Raw genomic sequence first — 18,949 nt, forward strand, 5'->3', positions numbered from 1 at the left:
AAAATTCTAGGGACTAAAAGACACCATTGTGACTAGAGTGGAGAAAACAATGGGGAGAGCAGGGCCAGACAACATTGGGGAGGTAGGCAGGGGAGTATCATCAAGACTTTGAAGACCTTTTACCTTAAGGATAATTATTAGCTCCACAAAGAGCTAGCGGAAAAAGATCACAACTGTGGGTAGCAAGGAGACTGAGAGGCCAGAGGTCATGCAAGGAGTGCTAATGGGGCTCTGGCAAGAGGCAGTGATGGTTTAAGCTAGGGAGGCACATAGAGGTGGAAAACAATGGCTTTGTGACATATTTTGGAGGTCAATTCAACAGGCCTTAATGTTGATAGATTGGGCAGAGGTGAGGAGAGTGTTTGCAAGTGAAGACTGTTTCCAACAGGTTTCTGACATGAGTACAGGGGGTGCTCTTTACTGGAATGGAAAGAGCAGAGATGAAGCCCACTGGGCAGGAAAGATCAGGAGTTCAGATTTAGATGTGTTAAGTTTGAGATGCCTCTGGGGCATCTAAGTGGAGAGGATGGATAGGCATTAAATATGTGTGTCTCTAGGGCTGGGGTTAGAAATCAGAAAGTCACAGGGAGCTCCCTTCTAAATTGTCAGGTAGAACATCAGGGAGGTAATACCTACAGAGTTTCGTTGTTGTTTTTTTTTAACTTCCATGTACACCTCTCCGTGCAAATCTCTGCAGATCAATAAAACACACACACACACACACACACACACACACACACACAAGGGCAATGAGTGGTATAACCTCACAAGGAACTTGAGGAAACTGTTGTCACGATCTCATCTACTGACCGGAGTCTCAAAGGTCAAGACCACACTGGAGTCTTTCTATTGTTGTAAAAGTTAATGAAAGTTAATTATTAAAGCTGACAGGTAATTTCCCCACTGCCTTACATAACCTACATATAGACACCCCTGTACATATGGATGCAATCAGAGCCTATAGGACTAAGTGGATGGACACTTCTGACAACGGGACTGCTTGACCTCAGAAATTTACAGCTGGTGCTCAAGTCCCTCACTGAGCATGCACCAGGTAGGAAGCAAATTTACAATCATTTTGCTCAAACTTGTCTTCTAGTTCTTGCAAATGGTATATTTTCTGATCCAACCCCACTTAAAAGTCAGGGTTGTGGGAGCAGGAATGAAAGAGTCCACTACCAATAGATTTTAAATGTATGCCCAGAGCCCTAGTGATGTGAAGCAAATATTTGAGTAGACTTTGATTTGACCAAATAAATTGTTGTATGCATTGTTAAGCTCTAGATAGCCTCTTCAACAATGGAAGAGGTTTTTGCCTTAATTATTCACGTAATTCCTTTAATTCTGGACCCAAATCTGACTTTATAGGTAGACCATCTGTTCTGAAGTTTGGCCAATAAAGAAAGCTTTTAGGAAAGGTTTTTCTAGGAGGTAGAGTCATCTGTTAGAAGGTATTGAGAAGGACCTTTCAGTCCAGAGGCAAGGGATTTATCTACAAGACATCCCAGAAAGTCCAAGAAGGGAAGGGTTGGGGGGAGAGAAAAGGGAAGAGAAAGCAAGTAGAATGGAGAGTGAAAAAGGAAGAAACAGAAGGAAGAAAATTGTAAAGTAGCAGAGTACCATATGTCACGAGTAATGTACCGTGCAGGGGTACTTATTTTGCGGATTTCTAGTCCTAACAAGATAAAATCTTTCATTCTACAAAATATCAGGAAAAGGTCACACAACAGTCTTTAAATATGCAAGTGAGAAACACTGTATTAAATCATTTGACTAGATAATTCTCTCTTCCCAAGTAAAATTGCCATTCAGAGAAACAGTACAGTGATTGCCACATAAGGATCAGTCCTGTTGAGAAATTAGGAGGCAACTATTTGATTTCAGAGACAAGTCATTTACAGTGGTTAATACACAGCTCCTACTCAGTCTGGATAAATGAATGAGTATATAAATAAATCAGCCGGTGTATCAGTATCTACTAAATAGCTCATATTCAACCAAGAAATGAAACCATTCACAAAATGAGAAATGATATTTTCTTACTAGATTAAATAAGCAATAACTTAGTCCCATTTCTCTCCATAAGGGGGGTCTTTGGTTCTCCAAACAGAGAAAAGAAGAGCTTCCTCAATAAACCACTTCATTTCAAGGAGATTGAACTCCAGCCACCCAGGCTCTGGATTTTGTGTCTCTGATGCTGAAAGTAGGGACATAGGGGAAGGGCTCCATGTTCAAGGGCCTCATCTGGAGGTCCCTTGGGGATTAGGGATAATGGGCCCCCCACATCAACATGAAACACATAGTGTGTTTCAGAATCACTCACAAGACCTGGTTTCTTGTCTGGCTCTGTCACTTGCTAGCTGTGAGACTTGTAAAAGTCATGTATCTTCCCAGAACTTGATTTTGCCATCTGCACATTGGTGATAATAAGGTCTGCCTTCCCTGCCTGCTTGATAGGACAAAAAAGCAAAAGTACTTAGAAGCCTACAAAACCTTTATAGAAAGTCCAGGGATCCTCTCTCTTCTTCTGTAGCCTACTAGATCTGAGACGCCTTGCTGTGGCTTATTTTCACATTTCTCTAATGATGTAGCCATTTGGCCAACAAAGTCTTCTGTTCCAGTTTGTGGGTCACTATCCTTTGAACATGATTTGCCCATTCCCTGCTGCTTTCCCAACATCTCTCCTGAACTGATCCATTCTTTGAGGTCTAAGTCAAGACCCACAGTTCTTTCATGAAACCTTCCTTGACTCCAACCCACATTCATGGCCCTTGTTCTTCCAATCTGTTATCTGTGCCAATCACTTCGGACACCCCCCCACCGCATATATGTAAACTTTGGAGTTTGAAGTACATCACCAACCACTTATAGCTTTTGTTCACAGTCTAGTTTATTTAAACAACATTTGGAGGCAACAACTATATGTTGTTTCCCATGCAAAGGGAAAAAATGATTAAGATTTGGCCCTGGTCTTTGGGAAACTGAGTCTTACTGGGGAGAGAAATCTGTGAACAAACAATGATGGCACAGTACACTATGGTACAGAAAGACATACAAAGTATGTACAAGAAGGGAATGATTAACTCTTTCTCGGGGACTCCACGAAGGCTTCACCCACATCTTCTTATCTTATACACCTATGTTAGGGACAGAGTTCCTGACAAACAATAGGCCAATAAATGCTGCCTGAAGGAAAGAAGTTACCAACCAATGATCAGGGACAGCTGAGTATTTTTAAGGATGAATTGGAATTCACCAGGAGTTGGAAGAGAAGAACATGGATAAGAGAAACAACATTCTCGAAGACATGAAGATGGGAAACATGGAAGGAGGAGAAGTTGAGAAGCTTGTGAGATGGGCCAGAGCTAATCTGTGAAAAGCCTTGCATGCCAAGCGGTGAAGCTTAGATAGGTGTGTGCTTTCAAATTATGTCAAAATAAACCTGTGAGAGTAGAAACCTGGTCATTCTGGGCAAATGCGGAGTAGACATGAAGTCATAGAAAAGTTGGTAGCACTGACGCTTTCAGACAGATCACTGTAGACTTCTGTCAGACAGCATTGTAAATAGTCAATATACATGGTCAATATATTCTCAGTCCTGAGGCCATTACCTCTGCAATTAAGGCTAAGAAGTCTCTTGACAACAGCCCCACTTGCCGTCTTGACAACAGCCCTACAGGGAGGTAATGGCGTCCCCCTCTACCACTAGGTAAACAAAAGCTTGGAGGGCTTGCCCGTAGCAACACAGTTAAGCAGTGACCAGATCTCACTGTCAGATCTCACTCTTTCCTGCTGCACCTCCTAACTACATTAGGTTTGACTTGGTTTATCAGCAGTATAACCAAAAATAATAATTGTGAATAAAAAGAATTGTCAACAACAATAATAATGTTTAGTGCCTGAACTAAGATTAAGCTAAAGCTAAGTTCTTAGAAGATGTTAAAAGACCTACCATAAGGGAACCTGGCTGGCTTCGTTAGTGAAACATGTGACTCTGGATCTCAGGGTCGTGAGTTTGAACCCCACATTGGATGTAGAGATTACTTACATAAATAAACTTTATTTTGGGAGGAAGATTTTATTTATTTCAGGAAGAGAGTGAGCATGAGAGGGGGGCAGAGGCAGAGGGAGAGAGAGAAGCAGGCTCCCTGCTGAGCAGGCAACCTGATGCGGGGCTCAATCCCAGGACCCAGAGATCATGACCTGAGCCAAATGTAGGTGCCAACCGTCTGAGCCACATAGGTGCCCCAATAAATAAACTTAAAAAAATAATAAAAGGAAATAAAGGAACACTATAAACTTAATCACATAAACTTTCTGAATAAGCAATGCAAGACACATGTTATGTTCTGACTCACTATGGACACTGAACTAGAGTTGTATGAATATCCCTATTATTTTGGCAAAAAAGACATTCCAAAGCTTTTCCTTTGGGCATCTTGCTTTGGGGCTGTCTGGGGGAACTGCTCCATGACCTTGGGAGCCCAACCCTGGTCCCATTGCCTTTAATTGCTTCTATGTCACTTTATCTCCTCCCTCGATGGAAAGACTCTGGCTTCGCAAACGATCTGGAAGGGTTTATGACTTGCCCATAGCTTTCAAAAGATCATCACTTAAAAAAAAGGAAAAACGGTTTTTCGTGTTCTAAATGTTAATGGACCCATTGATTTCTCCCGAAGAAACAGCTCTAGGATCAGATTTATAATATAGCTTCCTTAATTACACTGCTGTGTTTCAAGAATGGAACACAGAATCACAACTTTAACTAGAAATCATTGGCTGCCCCAGCCCCTGACCCCTTGTAACCTCTTTATCAACATCAGCATGGATCCTCCTCCCTCCCAACCCATGTCAAGCCCAGTTACTCCTAATGGCCATTCAGGGCTTCTCTGATTTGGGTGCCGCCATCTCCCTGACTCCCTCCAGTCTGACACCAACCAGAATGTGGGGCTGTACACGCCCTCACTTTTGGGTTCATCTGTGGCTCCTGATTGGGGTCCCTCTTATGGTGCTTGCTGGAGAAATGATTCAGCTTGTTTCCCCCCCCCACCCCCGTCCCTCCTACCCTAACTGTAGCTCTCAAGGTACACCTCTTTTCCCTGTCGTCTGAGGAGCAATTTGTGACATAGGGCTGGCATCCTCTGGTTTCCCATGGACTGGCGCAGGGCTATTTGAAGATCCTACCAAAGGGCGGGTCGTTGGGGGCCCACCTTGTGTCACAGTGGTGGGGGTATCGACTGCAGCTGGGGAGAGGCTGGGAAATGCTCTGCATACCTGCTTGCCTCTGGTTTCAAATTAGCACTAATTAACGAAAAATACCAGCATTGCTTAGGAGCACCTGGATTCAAATCGGCTGTTTCCTAGCAAACAGGGTAGCCCTCTGAGAGATGAGAACTCTAAATAGATAAAAACTGGGGCGTGGAAAAAGTCAAGGCCCTTAGACACTTCTGCGTGGAGGGGGCAGGCAGCGTGGAGGTGCTAGGGTCACTGGAAGGCAGGCAGCGACACTCGGTGCTTGGCACTGGGCTGGAAATGGGCGGAACGGGGCGCAGGGTGGGGTTCAGGGGTCACAGATTTGACCATCCTTAATCACTAGAAATATCAAAGTTATTCATCAACCAGAATAGTTAAATTTTAAAAAACCTGAACTTCAGAAAATCCTGGAATTAAATTTCTGTTCAGGAAAAAAAAAAAAAAATCAGAGAAAGACAGGTGTAAAATGACTAAGCCCCAGGACCAAAGTAAGCAGGTGTGTGTGTGCACATGGGAGCATGTCTATGTAGAGAGTTACATATGTCATAAAGGCCCAAAAAATTTAAAAGAGCACATCATTGAAAAGGAAATAAAAGTGGAAATGTATACCAACGAGTTCTAAAAGCATTAGGAGAAAGAGGCCTGAGAGTAAATTTCAATCCCCGAAGAGCCACTGGTGCCCAAAGAAACCCAGAGAAAAATCTGAGGCATGAAGATAAATCAGAATGTGGGAAGGCATATATGAATATGGGTATCATACTTGAGACTGGAATTGTGATTTCTAGGAACCGAGAAACATTTTTTCAAGAATTTCTGGGGGAAGGTAATTTGTTCAGGCCAAAAAAAAAAAAAAAGAGATTAAGCTGATTGCTTTGAATTCCTAACTGACATAGATCATACTAAAGCATCCCAGAGATGAGGACATGGAGAAGGACATGAATTTAGGACTGTCTGGAGTCTCTCGGGGCGGAGGCACCACGGCGCTGGTTGACTCAGTGACTCACAATGTGTGCTGAGTGTGGACCGGGAGGCAGCAGCTTTGGGAACAAGGACGGCAGTTAGAGAACAAACCACAAGTCTGGAATGTGGCCCTCAAGGTCTCTTTCTCTAAGTCCTGTAAAGTTCTTGTGGGTCTTTTTGTTTTGTTTTCTTTGTGTTTTTTGTTTTGTTTTGTTTAGAGAAAGAGAGAGAGAGGAGAGAGTGGTTGTGTGAGCCAGGGCTGGGCAAGGGTGGAGGTGTGGGGGAGGGAGGAGGGAGAGAGAGAGAGAGAGAATATTAAGCAGTCTCTACTCCCAGCAAGGAGCCTGACACAGGGCTCAATCCCAGGACCCTGAAATCATGACCTGAGCCTAATCTCTAAAGAGTTAGACGCCAGGCGCCCTCTGAAAAGATTTCTTAAGCTTCCCTGATTCCTGACCTTGAGCACTTGCCTTGTAGTCAGTGCTTAGGTGTCCAATCTGGGGCAGGATGGCAGGGGCCCAGGCCCTTGATCCAGCGGGAGGTATGGTGGAACCCACTAAGAGCCAGCCAAGGCCATCCTCAGGGAAGGAAGCAAAGCCAAACAGAGTGATTTCTGCCATCAATGTCACTGGCCAAAAAAAAAAAAATCAAACCATGCCTTAGCAGAGTTAAAAAAAAAAAAATACAACAGCAAAAGGTAGAAAAGAAGTAGTTCCTTAAGAAAGAGCTAATGAGTTTTTCTGAGCAACTCGGTGGAAAAATGAGTAAAGCAACAAAATAGTGAAATCTCTTTTTTCTGTCCATGGCAGCATCTGACAAAGAAATGCACAGTGCTTAAGTCCTCTTCATCCTCCGTTTGGCTAGGAGGATACCCCACAGGATGAAAGCTGTTCTTGAAAGACACTCCGGACAGCCTTTACAAGAGATCTAAGGTGTCAAGAGTCATTGAACAGGGATTAGCTCTTAAGTGTTTTGTTGGTAATTGGCAAATAAGGACAAAAAATCCATGCTAGGCATAGCAATGAGTAAGCCAAGCCCGTTCTGCTTCCTGAACATTCTTCTGACAATGAGGAGTATTGTATAGTTGGTGGGATTTGACACTTGGAACTGGGGTGGAGGAATGAGTGAGGGGTTAGAGAAGAAGCAGTTTGTTGGGGTGAGAGGAAACTCAGAAAGAACAGAGGGGGTCTAACAGTTGTAACAAAGCCCAAGAACACCCCAAATGCTGGAGGTCAAACCAGAGGGTAGGGTAGAATCCCTCCACAGTGGTCAGAGAAGATCAGTAGAAAGGACTTTAGAGGGGAGGGATTTAGGTGGGGGAGAGAAATGGGTAATCAAAGGTAGGACAGGTGGGACAAATTGAGGCCAGCATCTGATTTCTGGTGCTGACTTGAGCCCTGCAAACAGTCTGGAAATCCCTTGAGCTGTGAGAGAGGGCCATGTAACAAGGTACAATCCAGCTTGAGATCATTCGGTTAGTAACTGTGACTGAGGTCAGGGAACAAAACTCTGGGTATTGTGAGTAGTAATACAGAAACAAGGTTAGAGGGGAGAATGCTGACAGCTGGAATGATCTTCGCTTAACGTTCCCAGGGGACAACAGAGAAGGTGAGTGTCATAGAAGAAACAACAAAGAAATCTGAAACCAGAAGCCGTGCTTTTGACACTCGACTCACTCTAGGTCCTGAGGAAAAGGTCTCAGATTTGTGTGTGTGTGTGGCGGGGGGTGCTATTATATTATCATTGTAAGAAGAGAACAATTTTAGAATTGCAAGGGCCTTTAAGAGCTGCGAGGGCTGAATAGGTAATATGCATTAAAGGATTTTTTTTGCAAAATTAATCTCTTAAGCATAACAGACACAGGACTGAGATAAGAACAAAAAATGTAAACATCTGACCCAGGAAATGCAAATAGTTAGGGTATGAACTATCATCACTTAGCGAAAGTCTGCAGTTTTCAGGTGCAATGCTAGATGCTTTGAAAACATTCCCATTTACTCTTCGTTAAAACCTTGAAACCTGAGTCTTATTAGCTCAATTACATGGACGAGGCTCAGAGAGGTTAAGCAAATTGCCGGAGATCTTCCCTTTAAAAACATCTCCTCACTAGGGAGCTAAGTAACAAAATAAAACTTTGTGCAATAGTTCCCTCAGCTGTTCACTGGAAAGCTCTCCTAGAAACAATAGAAAAATAAGTGGACAGTCTCCTTGAATTTCACAAATTTCAAGCATTTCACGGAGCTTTCAAAAATTCAGCTGGGGAAACTGAACAGTGTTGACTGCACTGAAAGGGCAAGGAGTAGATTTTAAATGTGATCTGTCCCAGGACTCCGCCATAATCTTGGCAATGTTTCTAAGAAATAAACTAAAGTGAATTCTTTTCTTGATGAGATCTCATCTAACAAGTAAAAAAAAAAAAAAAATGCACTCACTGATGAGTAAACTGAGTCAACTTCTATTGCTTTTTGGTGATCTTTTAAGAATAAATAATAAAAGCCCTTGTTTACTTACCCGAAGGAGCGGTGTCCAGCTCCTTGGAGTAAAAAGTGATATCACTGTCTCAAAACACAATCTAGGTCCCTTAATCCTTCCTCTTTTGATCTCAAAAGGTGGTAACATTCAGTTCGGAGATCACTCATCTGTAAATTGCATCACATTATCTCCGAGTTATTTAAGAAGCATGCTCTGTTTGGTTTCAGGCATTTGAACCTGCTAAAGGCAAGAAGAAGGGTTTGCCACGTAGTTCCAAAGGTCTTCCTCTTAACGAAGTCATCAGAGAAAGCAAAATGATCGAACCCATTAGGAACCAGTACATTGTAGCCAGGCCCGTGTATTCTGCAAATGCTTTTGGGAAGGAACATAAGAAGAAACAGAGACATCACAAGACCTTTCTGGATCATCTCAAAGGGTGTTGTAGGTAAGATATCTTTTAAGGTATTAGTATGAAGAATAAGTGAAGCACTTTCTTCTAACTTTCCAAGCTCTCCTCTCTGGCATTAACGCATCACCTTCAGGGTCTTCTTATCTTTGATTTCCAAACGTCCTACTCCCTGCCAGGGCTGGAAAGGCAATCTCTACAATGAACACCATCTCAGCTCTCAACACAATCTCTCCATATCCGAGCACTCAGAAATGAGGGCGGAGGAAAGTTCTCAACTGAAATGTTGTAAAAGTCAATCTGAGGATGTCAGATAAGCTCTACCATGGCTAAAGAAAATCAGCATTTTTTTCTTTAAAAAAAAAATCCTTTGGTAGTGACGGTGGGGGGCACTCAATATAGGTAAGGAAGCAAGTGTCAGTGGGAAAGGTGGTGGTTCATTCTTGAATATAGTATCATCTTCACCAATTTTCCACTGCATTTAGGTGCCAAACTTACAACTGGATATGAATTAACTGAGTTGGGGATTTCAATGTTTTCAGCTGTTCCACACAGAAGGCCAAGAAGATTGCCCTGTCTTTGTTCCCCATAGCATCTTGGTTACCAGCCTACCAGATAAAGGAATGGCTACTCAGTGACATTGTTTCTGGAATCAGCACAGGGCTGGTAGCTGTACTACAAGGTAACTTTTTTTGAGAGGTAATTAATATGTCCTAGAATTCATCCTTTTCATGTACAGAATTCAGTGTTCTTTGATACATTCCCAAGGTTGTGCAATGATCACCATTATCTAATTCCAGAAGATTTTTACCACCAGCACCATTCCCAAACCCTCCTGTCCAATTAGGGGTCACTTTCCATTATATCCATCCATCTCCCTGGCAATGACTTTCAGTCTCTATTGATTTGCCAATTCTGGGCATTTCATATAAAACAGAATCACAGAAGATGTGGTGCTTTGTGTTTGGTTTCTTCCACTTGGCATCACGTTTTCAAGGTTCATCCATGTTGTAGCATGTGAGGGTAATTTACCTCTTTGCATGATGGGTAAAATTCTATGTTATGGCCAGACCACACTCTGTTGATCCGTTTATCCGTTGATGGATATTTGTGTTGTTTTCTGTTTGGGGCTACTAGAAATAATGTTGTCATGAACACTTGTGAACAAGTTCTCGTGCGAACCTATGTTTCATTTCTCTTGGGTATGTACCTAGGAGTGTGACTCCTGTTACATGGTCACCCACTAGCAACGTATAAGTGTTCAAATTTCTCCGTATCCTTGCAAACACTTGTTATTATCTATCTTCTTTATGTTAGCCATCTTCATGAGTCTGAAATTGTGGTTTGGATTTTGATTTCCCTAATGACTAATGATGCTAAACATCTTTTCAGGTGCTCCCTGGCAATCTGTATATTGGTGGAGAAATGAATCTTTTGCACATTTTAAAATTAGTTTCTTTTTCTTTTTCTTGTTGAGTTGTAAGTGTTCTTTATATATTCTGGATACTAGACCCTTATCCAAGATACAATTTGCAAATCATTTCTCCCATTCTGTGGGTTGTCATTTCACTTTCTTGATAGTAATCTTTGAAAGACACATTTTAAAATTTTGATGGAGGTCAATTTATTTGTTTTTAATTTGGTTGCTTAAACTGTAGGTGTCAGTTCTAAGAAACCATTGCCTCATCCAAGGTCACAAAGACTTACACCTATGTTTTCTTCTAAGAGTGTTATGGTTTTAGCTCCTGCATTTACATCCTTGATTTGAGTTAATAAAGTAACTGATTTTCAAGGTAAAATCTGAAATATTTGAAGACTCGAGAAGGACTCTTATGATTCCTTTGCCTGAAATAAGGACCCTGATGCTTCTGTATTTACAGGCTTAGCATTTGCTCTGCTGGTCACTGTCCCCCCAAGCTATGGATTATATGCAGCCTTTTTCCCAGTTGTAGTCTACTTTTTCTTGGGCACTTCAAAACACATATCTGTGGGTAAGTGAATTTGTGGGCTAATGAATGCTCACATGGCTTTTTCTTTATTAACTCCACTTGACACACTCTGTATTGATTCTAGCTGTACATAATCCAAGAGTCATAGTTTCTTATAAGAACTGGGACTGGGGAGTGGGGAAGGAGGGGAGAACAGCCGGCAATCTCTTTATCCACCATGTTATGGTTGAAAGACACCTATGCTTTAGGGATCCCTATATTGGTTATAGTGCATTGTCTGTTAATTAGGTCCATTTCCAGTTCTGAGTATGATGGTGGGAGCCATCGTTGTGAAATTAACCCCGTCGGAGAGTACAGCTGCTCTAGAAATCTCTAATAGCTCAATGAGCAATGATTCCTCAACAGACGAGTATAAGGTGATGGTGGCTGCCACGGTCACAGTCCTTTCTGGAATCATTCAGGTGAGTGCTTTCTTGTGTAATTGGCCCTCCCCTCCCCGTGCTGCTTGTCCTCACTGGTACACATCTTTCTGTTCTGTCTCCTTCCTGCCCACCCCGCCCCCACTCTTCCCTGGGCTTGCATTCCACTCTCAGTGGCCCATAGGAAAGGAGAGAGTCTCCTCACCCCAACCCGAAGCAGAATAGCAGATCCACATTGCAAAGGTGAATGAATGCAGGTCTAGGGAGAAGGAAAAATAGGAAGAGGGAGGCACCAGTGGTGAAAAGTGAAATACCTAATTCAAGTCATAATGACACTGGTGTCTTTGGAACTTTTTTCTTTCTGATTCCTCAGGGAATGTAATCTAGCTGGAAGGATTTGGGGTTGAGCACTTTGAACTGTCCATCTCAAAGATTTCAGGAAAGCTGAAGAGAATTATGGAGGGACTAAAGCCTCCCTCCCGAGCCACACCCCCGACTCCATTGCTGGTGAATAGTGAATAGTGAGAATGGCATGGATTCCTCAAGATGTTGGCTGAGTTTCTGATGAGTGATATTATTGGCTAAGACCATTCCTTAAAGAAAGAGAAAGTGAGTTTAAACAAGGACATTAGTGGTGTGCCCAACTGACAGACAACATGGCCAATTCTTTTCTGAATCTAGTGCCTTTGCATGTCTGCAGCTCCAGCTACATAGAGACACAAATGGAAAGGCAACCCGGGGATCCAAGGGAAGGAGATTCTGTCTGTGCATGTCACTACAAAATACTGAGGCTTTGGGGGAATGAACAACCTTGGTCCCCCACTAAACCCAAGCACTTCTGAGGTTCCGTACACAGTCATATACCTCTTAGGAAAGTCAAACAACTTGTTTGAGGGTGTATGAATGGAGGCTCACCATGAATGCCATAGCAGCCAGCAAGCCACTTAAAATTACATGGGAGGGGGTACCTGGGTGGCTCAGTGGGTTGGGCCTCTGCCTTCAGCTCTGGTCATTGTCTCGGGGTCCTGGGATCGAGCCCCGCATCAGGCTCTCTGCTCGGTGGGGAGCCTGCTTTATCCTCTCTCTCTGCCTGCCTTTCTGCCTACTTGTGATCTCTCTCTCTCTCTCTCTCTCTCTCTCTCTCTTAAATAAATAAATAAATAGAATCTTTTTTAAAAGTTATATGGGAAAAGTTATGAGGGCTGGTGGTGGATAGGATTTTGCTATGAAAGGTATATGGGTATGTCTTCTAAAGATACAGCACCTTGAAGGGGGCAGGGAGGAAGGAAGAAGCTTCTTGGGGTGTACTAGACTTATATGCTTTGTGAACACTCTGTCACATTCTGCCTTGGGAGTTGAATGGGGGAAGGAGGGAGAGGGAGGAACATGGAACCTGAGGTGTTCTGGGAGGCAAGGACACCTGCTTCTTCATTTACATACAGACTGAACCTTTACATTTTGGATCCTTTCCCCTGCTGGTTCTCTAGTTGCTGAGGTGCACCTGTAAGGCAGACTGCCAAAGGCCTTTGCCCTTCTCTTTCCAGTTGCTCATGGGGGTCCTGCGGGTCGGATTCTTGGTGATCTATCTATCGGAGTCCCTCATTAGTGGCTTCACCACAGCTGCTGCAGTGCACGTCCTGGTTTCTCAGCTCAAATTCATGCTTCAGCTGACGGTCCCAGCACACACTGATCCATTTTCAATTTTCAAAGTAAGTAGTCCTTTGGCCTTGAAAAATCAAAATACATGATATTTACTATCCTGTTTCTGGGAGGCTTTCCTTTCATGACTTCCATGTGGGGCTTCCTGACAACTCCTGAGAATCCAACAGGTTGTGAAATTTAGTCACGTTCAGAAAAAATTAGTGGCCAAGAGAAGAACGCTGAATATTGAGCTGCATCTACCATCTAGCTAACATGAACAACGCAAATCAGGTACCACGTCTCTAAGATTTGACTCTGAAGTATAATTTAAAAGAAAAAAAAAATCTAAGTTCATTATTAAAGGCTTTAGTATTTTGTTCCATGATTTAAAAATTCCCCCCCAAATCTTCTTTTGAAAGAAGTGTACTGAGTGATAGCGTTTCCCTATGTCTAAAAAAGCAGGTCTCGTTCTTTGAAAATGGAGGTGCTTCAGACACCTGTATGCATCCCTGTTTATAAAGCAAAAGGAAATTAACCAATATGTGACTAGGACAGTGTGCATGGGGCATAGCGATTCTCAGTTCTCTCTTTTTGTCTTGCTGAATCTTGCTGAAGTTTTGCCTGTTGTATTTGTCTTTGCCCAAAACCAGCTCTTAGTTCTGCTGATCTTTTCTATTGTTCTTTTAGTCGCGAATTCATGTATTTCCACTCTGATCTTTGTTATCACCTTCCTTTTATGAATTTTGTGCTTATTGGTGCTTCTATCAAGACGGTCTTTGGAGCTGAGACAGAGTTTGCTCTGTATTGGAACCAACCCTCACTCACTCCCATCCAGAGCTACTCTAGAAGGGGAGTGTTCGAGGAGCAATTTGGGATCTAGTGTGGGCCTGCTTGAGCTCTCTGGATCCCACGGATATGGGATCCAACTGGCTACAAAAATTAAAACCATGCTCTCTGCACTATTAGCCAGGAAATGAGTTTCCAAAAGTGACACAGACAGTTAACTAAAAAGTGTGAAGGACCTTAACCTTTAAAAAAAAAAAAAAAAAAAGACCAGGAATTAAGGGGATACATGCTAAGAAAACTATCGGGGAACAGAGGGTATTCCCTGGATGGAGAAATGATGCTGATTATAAAATAATAACCCATAAGACCTAAGAGCAGAAGAGACGAGTTGTAAAAATGTGAAAAGTATCCAAGGAATTTTGACACCAGCCAAAGATATTCCCAGCAAAAAGGCCACGAGCGTCCCTATACTAGCAGAGTGCCAGTGCTATGTTAACTTACTCATTCATGGTTAACTTGAGCAGAATAGAGAATCACTCTTCTACCCATGCCAGTCCTTCTTGCCTCAATTTTTTTTAATGTTGGAAATAATCAAATATTGCATCCAAATTATACATTGGTATAATGCTTGGGAAAGAAATGAAACAAATGAATAAAGAAACAAACAAAAAGTAGAATCAGAACGTATAAATACAGAGAACAAGCTGATGATTGCCAGAGGGGCTGGGGGTGGGGGGTTGGGCCAAGTGGGTGAAGGGAAGCAGGGGATTCAGTTGAGTTATAGAATGAATACGTCACAGGAACAAAGGCACAGCATAGGGAATATAGTAATAGAGATGTCAAATCATTCTATTGTACACCAGAAGCTAGCATTGTGTGTCAGCTGTACTCAAGTTAAAAAAAGGTTATAAAAAATAAAAAGCAAAAGGATTCTTAAAAAGGAAGAAAAAATATAGCACTTGGCTGTTTTTTGCTTTTATAATTTTAGGTACTGAATTCCGTATTCACGCAAATAGAGAAGACCAATATTGCAGACCTTGTGACCTCCTTGATTATCCTAGTGATTGTATTTGTAGTTAAAGAAATCAATCAGCACTACAAAGCCAAACTTCCAGTGCCCATCCCAATTGAACTCATCATGGTAAATGATCATCTTAAGACTTGCTTTCATAAATCATTAGTCTCCTGTTTTTATGTTGAAAACCTTCAGGAGGTTTTAGTGGGGTAGATGCCCTCTCTGCCATTTCTGGGTGTCAAACTTAGTATGGTTTTCTCTTCATTCTGAATGAATGGCTTCCTTTGTGATTTGGGGTTCATTCTCTCTGTGGGAGACGAGGACAGCACAGAGAACAAGGCCTCAGAGAGGCTTGGCAGACCCATCAGAGCTGCGATTCTTAATCTCTGGTGGCTGAGGAGAATTGTTTCAGAACTTTTTTTAAAAAAGAAGCAAAGCCAGGGCTGGAGATTCTGTTCTAAGAAGACTGTACGTGATCTCTCATAATTCTAACTTGAGCAATTTGCAACTTTGCAGACTGTGATCGCAACAGGTGTGTCCTATGGCTTTGACTTCGAAAACAGGTTTAAGGTGGCTGTGGTTGGGGAGATGAAGAGAGGGTAAGTGTGTCTTTTATGGTGGCCTCTCCAAGCACTGACTAGACAGCAAGCAGTAAGTAGGGAGGACTGTGAGCTAAACGCATTCATCCGGCTCAGAACCCTCCTTCCCTCATGGGGAGGATGAGGAAGGAGCGCTACTCTCCTTCTGGAAGGAGCCACAAAGGCTCTGTGGTTCTTAATATCAGAAAGTCTGTCTTTGTGGAAGAACTCACCAACCAGATGAGCAGGGATTCACACGCAGGGGAAGTGTAGTGGTCAAAGTAAAAAAAAGGCGGGGGGGCGGGGGGCAAATCAAACCTGCTTCTCCTCCTAAAAAGGAACCAAATGAGACCAGATTTCCTTGCCCATCGATTACTATAAACAATATGCAGTGTTTTGTTGGAGGTGACTAGAGCCAAGTTCTGACAGTTCAAACGAGACACAGAGGGAATATCCGTAGCCCATTGCTTGAGCGAACCGGATAGGCACACTCTGTCCTTCCTCGTGATCAAATTCAAAACAAGACCGGAGCAACCGTGAACGCTGCGGAAGGATGGGAGGTCCCGTTCATACAAGGACTTTGAATACGCATTTGATTGCATTGTCCTTATTGGGCTGAGAAGAGAGATCCAGTTTTGTGTTTTCTTCTCTCTGTCCTTTGACCAGAGCATCAATTTCTTCCAATTGGCTTACCAAGGACAGGCTATGTTCCTGTTTAAAACAAACAAACAAAGAAAAGACCCCCCCACCTTCCCCACGCTGAAGGAGCATTTGAGAATTCTAGGAATCAGCATTGTTGACTTTAAAATAACCAATTTTTCAAAAAAGGAAACACGTGCAAAAATGTTTTTATCACCAGATAGTCATTTGTTACATTTAATGAACCTCAGGCACCGTTTTTCATTTAAAAGATTTTTAAGTAAGAACTCGTCTGAAACTGAAAGACTATTTCTGGGATTTCTCTCCACCCTGTAACTTGCAAGTGATTACACTTTACTGTAAAGTCTTGGCAGACAGAAACTTCGGAGACAGATAGACATAGATAGGTACATACAAAATTAAAGAGGACCTTGCCAGAAAGGATTTGGGAAATAAAACTTAAACTTGAGATCACTGAGTTACAATCTTTGAGACTCTTCTTAATAAATAAATCTTGAATGTCAGCGGACCTCTCTTCACAGTGTTTGTGGTCAGGGGAGGGAATAACTCACATTTATTAACTCACATTTCACTCCACAGAGAGACCGTGAAGCCTGGTAGGCAAGCTCACCTGTCCTAGAGGCAGAATACCTATGATTTACTTCTGAGTTCCTTTTTGTTTTGGGGCAAATAACTATACTCTATGCCTCCATGTCCTTGGCTCTAAAAATGGGGCTAAAACTAGTAGCTATCACATTGGATTCTTTTAAGGACTGAGTGTGTTCATACGTGTGACATGCGTGCTTAAGTGCCTGTCCCACAGGGAGTGTTCCCACTGCTCTGTTACTAATTTAGGATCTAAATTAAGTACTAGGCCTCTTACATGCTTTTTCCACTCCAAGTTTTTCTGGGTGATGATTGAGTGGGCATTTTATTTTATTTTTTTAAAGATTTTATTTATTTGAGAGACACAGTGCGCTCATGTGCAAGAGAGCACGAGCAGGGGGAGGGGGCAGAGGGAGAGGGAGAAGCAGGTGCCCTGCTGAGCAAGGAGCCCAATATGGGGCTCGATCCCAGGACCCTGAGATCACGACCTGATCTGAAGGCAGAGGCTTAACTGAGCCACCCAGGTACCCTGAGTGGGCATTTTAAATTTCTGGTGATCACCAATAGAATATAATTGGAAAATAATGACTATTAATTACTACTAATCTGCTGTTAAAAGTATGACACCTTGGAAGTGATTTTGTGAAGTCACACACACGGGCTGAAGGAAAGTGATCATCGAGACAGTCAAGGAGACATGGAGGATGTATTCAGATTCCAGAGGGATCACGATGATAATAGCTAATAGCCACTTCACACCTCCCAGTCTGTAAATAGTATTCATGGCTATTATTTTATTTGGCACCACCCCTCACAAAAATTATGATGAAGAGAAAACAAGTGTCATTATTCTCCCTTTACAAAGGAGAAAGCTGGCTCAGGGAGGGCAAGTAGCAGAGCCAGGAAACGAATCCCGGTTTTCAGACTGTAAATCTCCATCACACCGCTCTGTCTCTGGTATTTAGAGGCTAGGACAAAAGAATAATAGCAGGCTTCTGGTGACTTCGGTATAAAAAGCAAATTTCAACTGCATCGTCAATTCAGGATATGTTTTTGGAAAAAAAAACAAAAAAAAAAACAACATTCCGGACTAACGTTCTGATTCATGGCACCTCGTGGTGCTTCTTCAAAATTAAGGCTGCAAATATGTGAACATGGTATTCATAAAACAAGAACAGCAATAAAGTCAAATGGGTCCAATAAACATACTTTGAATAAGATTTAGGTCAAAAGCACATGTTGACAGGAAGGAACTGAGCATTTCAGTCAAGGGATGTTGACCCGGAGATACTCGGCCCTTTTATAACACAGTTAGCAAATATCATTGGACTGTTCTAAATCCATGAGGTACAAATGCAGAAGGATCTTCTTTGAGTTGAACATTTCCCTGACACCGCGTGACTATAAATGGTCTTCCCCGTCAGAGCCACGGTTGGCTCCAGCACTCCTGTGGGTCCCAGGGCAGAGTCCAAGGCCCATCTGTTTGCTGAGGGTTTTTCATGGAAGGTATTGTTATTGATGGAGGGAAGACTTTCTCGCTTCCCTTGTCTTTAATTGTATTTGCTCAAAGACCTTCATCCATGGTAACTACTGGAGGGATTGTGGGTGATGCTTTTCAATCCCGTGTAACAATACAAGTGGGATCTAAGACATTTTGCATGAGGCTTATAGGGATATAAGTGTACCTTCTAATGCGGCTATACTAGCAAAAATATCAGATGCACCGCTATCATGGTTTGCATTCTGGTATCAAATTCAGGCAGCTATGCTTTTCAACAGTAAGATAACAGATTCCAAAGTTAGCAGCGGTGCTCAATTCTTGCTGGTCACACTCCAAAATGAGACCAAACTCAGCCTCGATGGCATTCCCTCATGGATTTGCCCAACAAATATTGACCACGTGATGTTTGCTAAGAAGACTGCTTGGTCTTGGTCACAGAACGATGAGGTAGTCACAGTCCCTGCTCTGTGTCTACAGAGAGAGCTGTGAGGGAGGGTTGAGTAAGGAAGGGAGGTATCCAGGGCTGGAGAAGCACAGAGAACCTCACCTACCCCTGACTTTGGTGGGGAGAGAAGACTTTCTGGAAGGAGGGATGGTGATGAGGAGAAGAGTTCAGGCAGAAGGAAGAGTAAATCAGAAGTTTCCAAGGCGAGAGTACAGATGATGTCTTTTTTTTTTTTAAAGATTTTATTTATTTATTTGACAGAGAGAGAGAGAGATCACA

At 42.6% G+C, this 18,949-nt stretch overlaps 1 protein-coding gene across 1 annotated transcript in view; it reads left to right on the plus strand.

Moving 5' to 3' along the window:
• Positions 1-937: 937 nt before the first annotated feature.
• LOC111155325 (solute carrier family 26 member 3) overlaps positions 938-18,949 on the plus strand; it is a 30,504-nt gene continuing 12,492 nt past the window's right edge. The window contains exons 1-8 of the mRNA XM_022515466.1: positions 938-1,054; positions 8,913-9,130; positions 9,634-9,773; positions 10,972-11,082; positions 11,329-11,501; positions 13,004-13,168; positions 14,875-15,027; positions 15,418-15,500. Of these exons, the coding sequence (XP_022371174.1) occupies positions 1,046-1,054; positions 8,913-9,130; positions 9,634-9,773; positions 10,972-11,082; positions 11,329-11,501; positions 13,004-13,168; positions 14,875-15,027; positions 15,418-15,500 (1,052 nt within the window). The 5' untranslated portion in view covers positions 938-1,045. The remainder of the gene's footprint in view (positions 1,055-8,912; positions 9,131-9,633; positions 9,774-10,971; positions 11,083-11,328; positions 11,502-13,003; positions 13,169-14,874; positions 15,028-15,417; positions 15,501-18,949) is intronic.

The sequence above is a fragment of the Enhydra lutris genome, unplaced genomic scaffold, assembly GCF_002288905.1.
Source record: "Enhydra lutris kenyoni isolate GAN:26980312 unplaced genomic scaffold, ASM228890v2 scaffoldscaffold40, whole genome shotgun sequence".
NCBI classification, from domain to species: domain Eukaryota; kingdom Metazoa; phylum Chordata; class Mammalia; order Carnivora; family Mustelidae; genus Enhydra; species Enhydra lutris.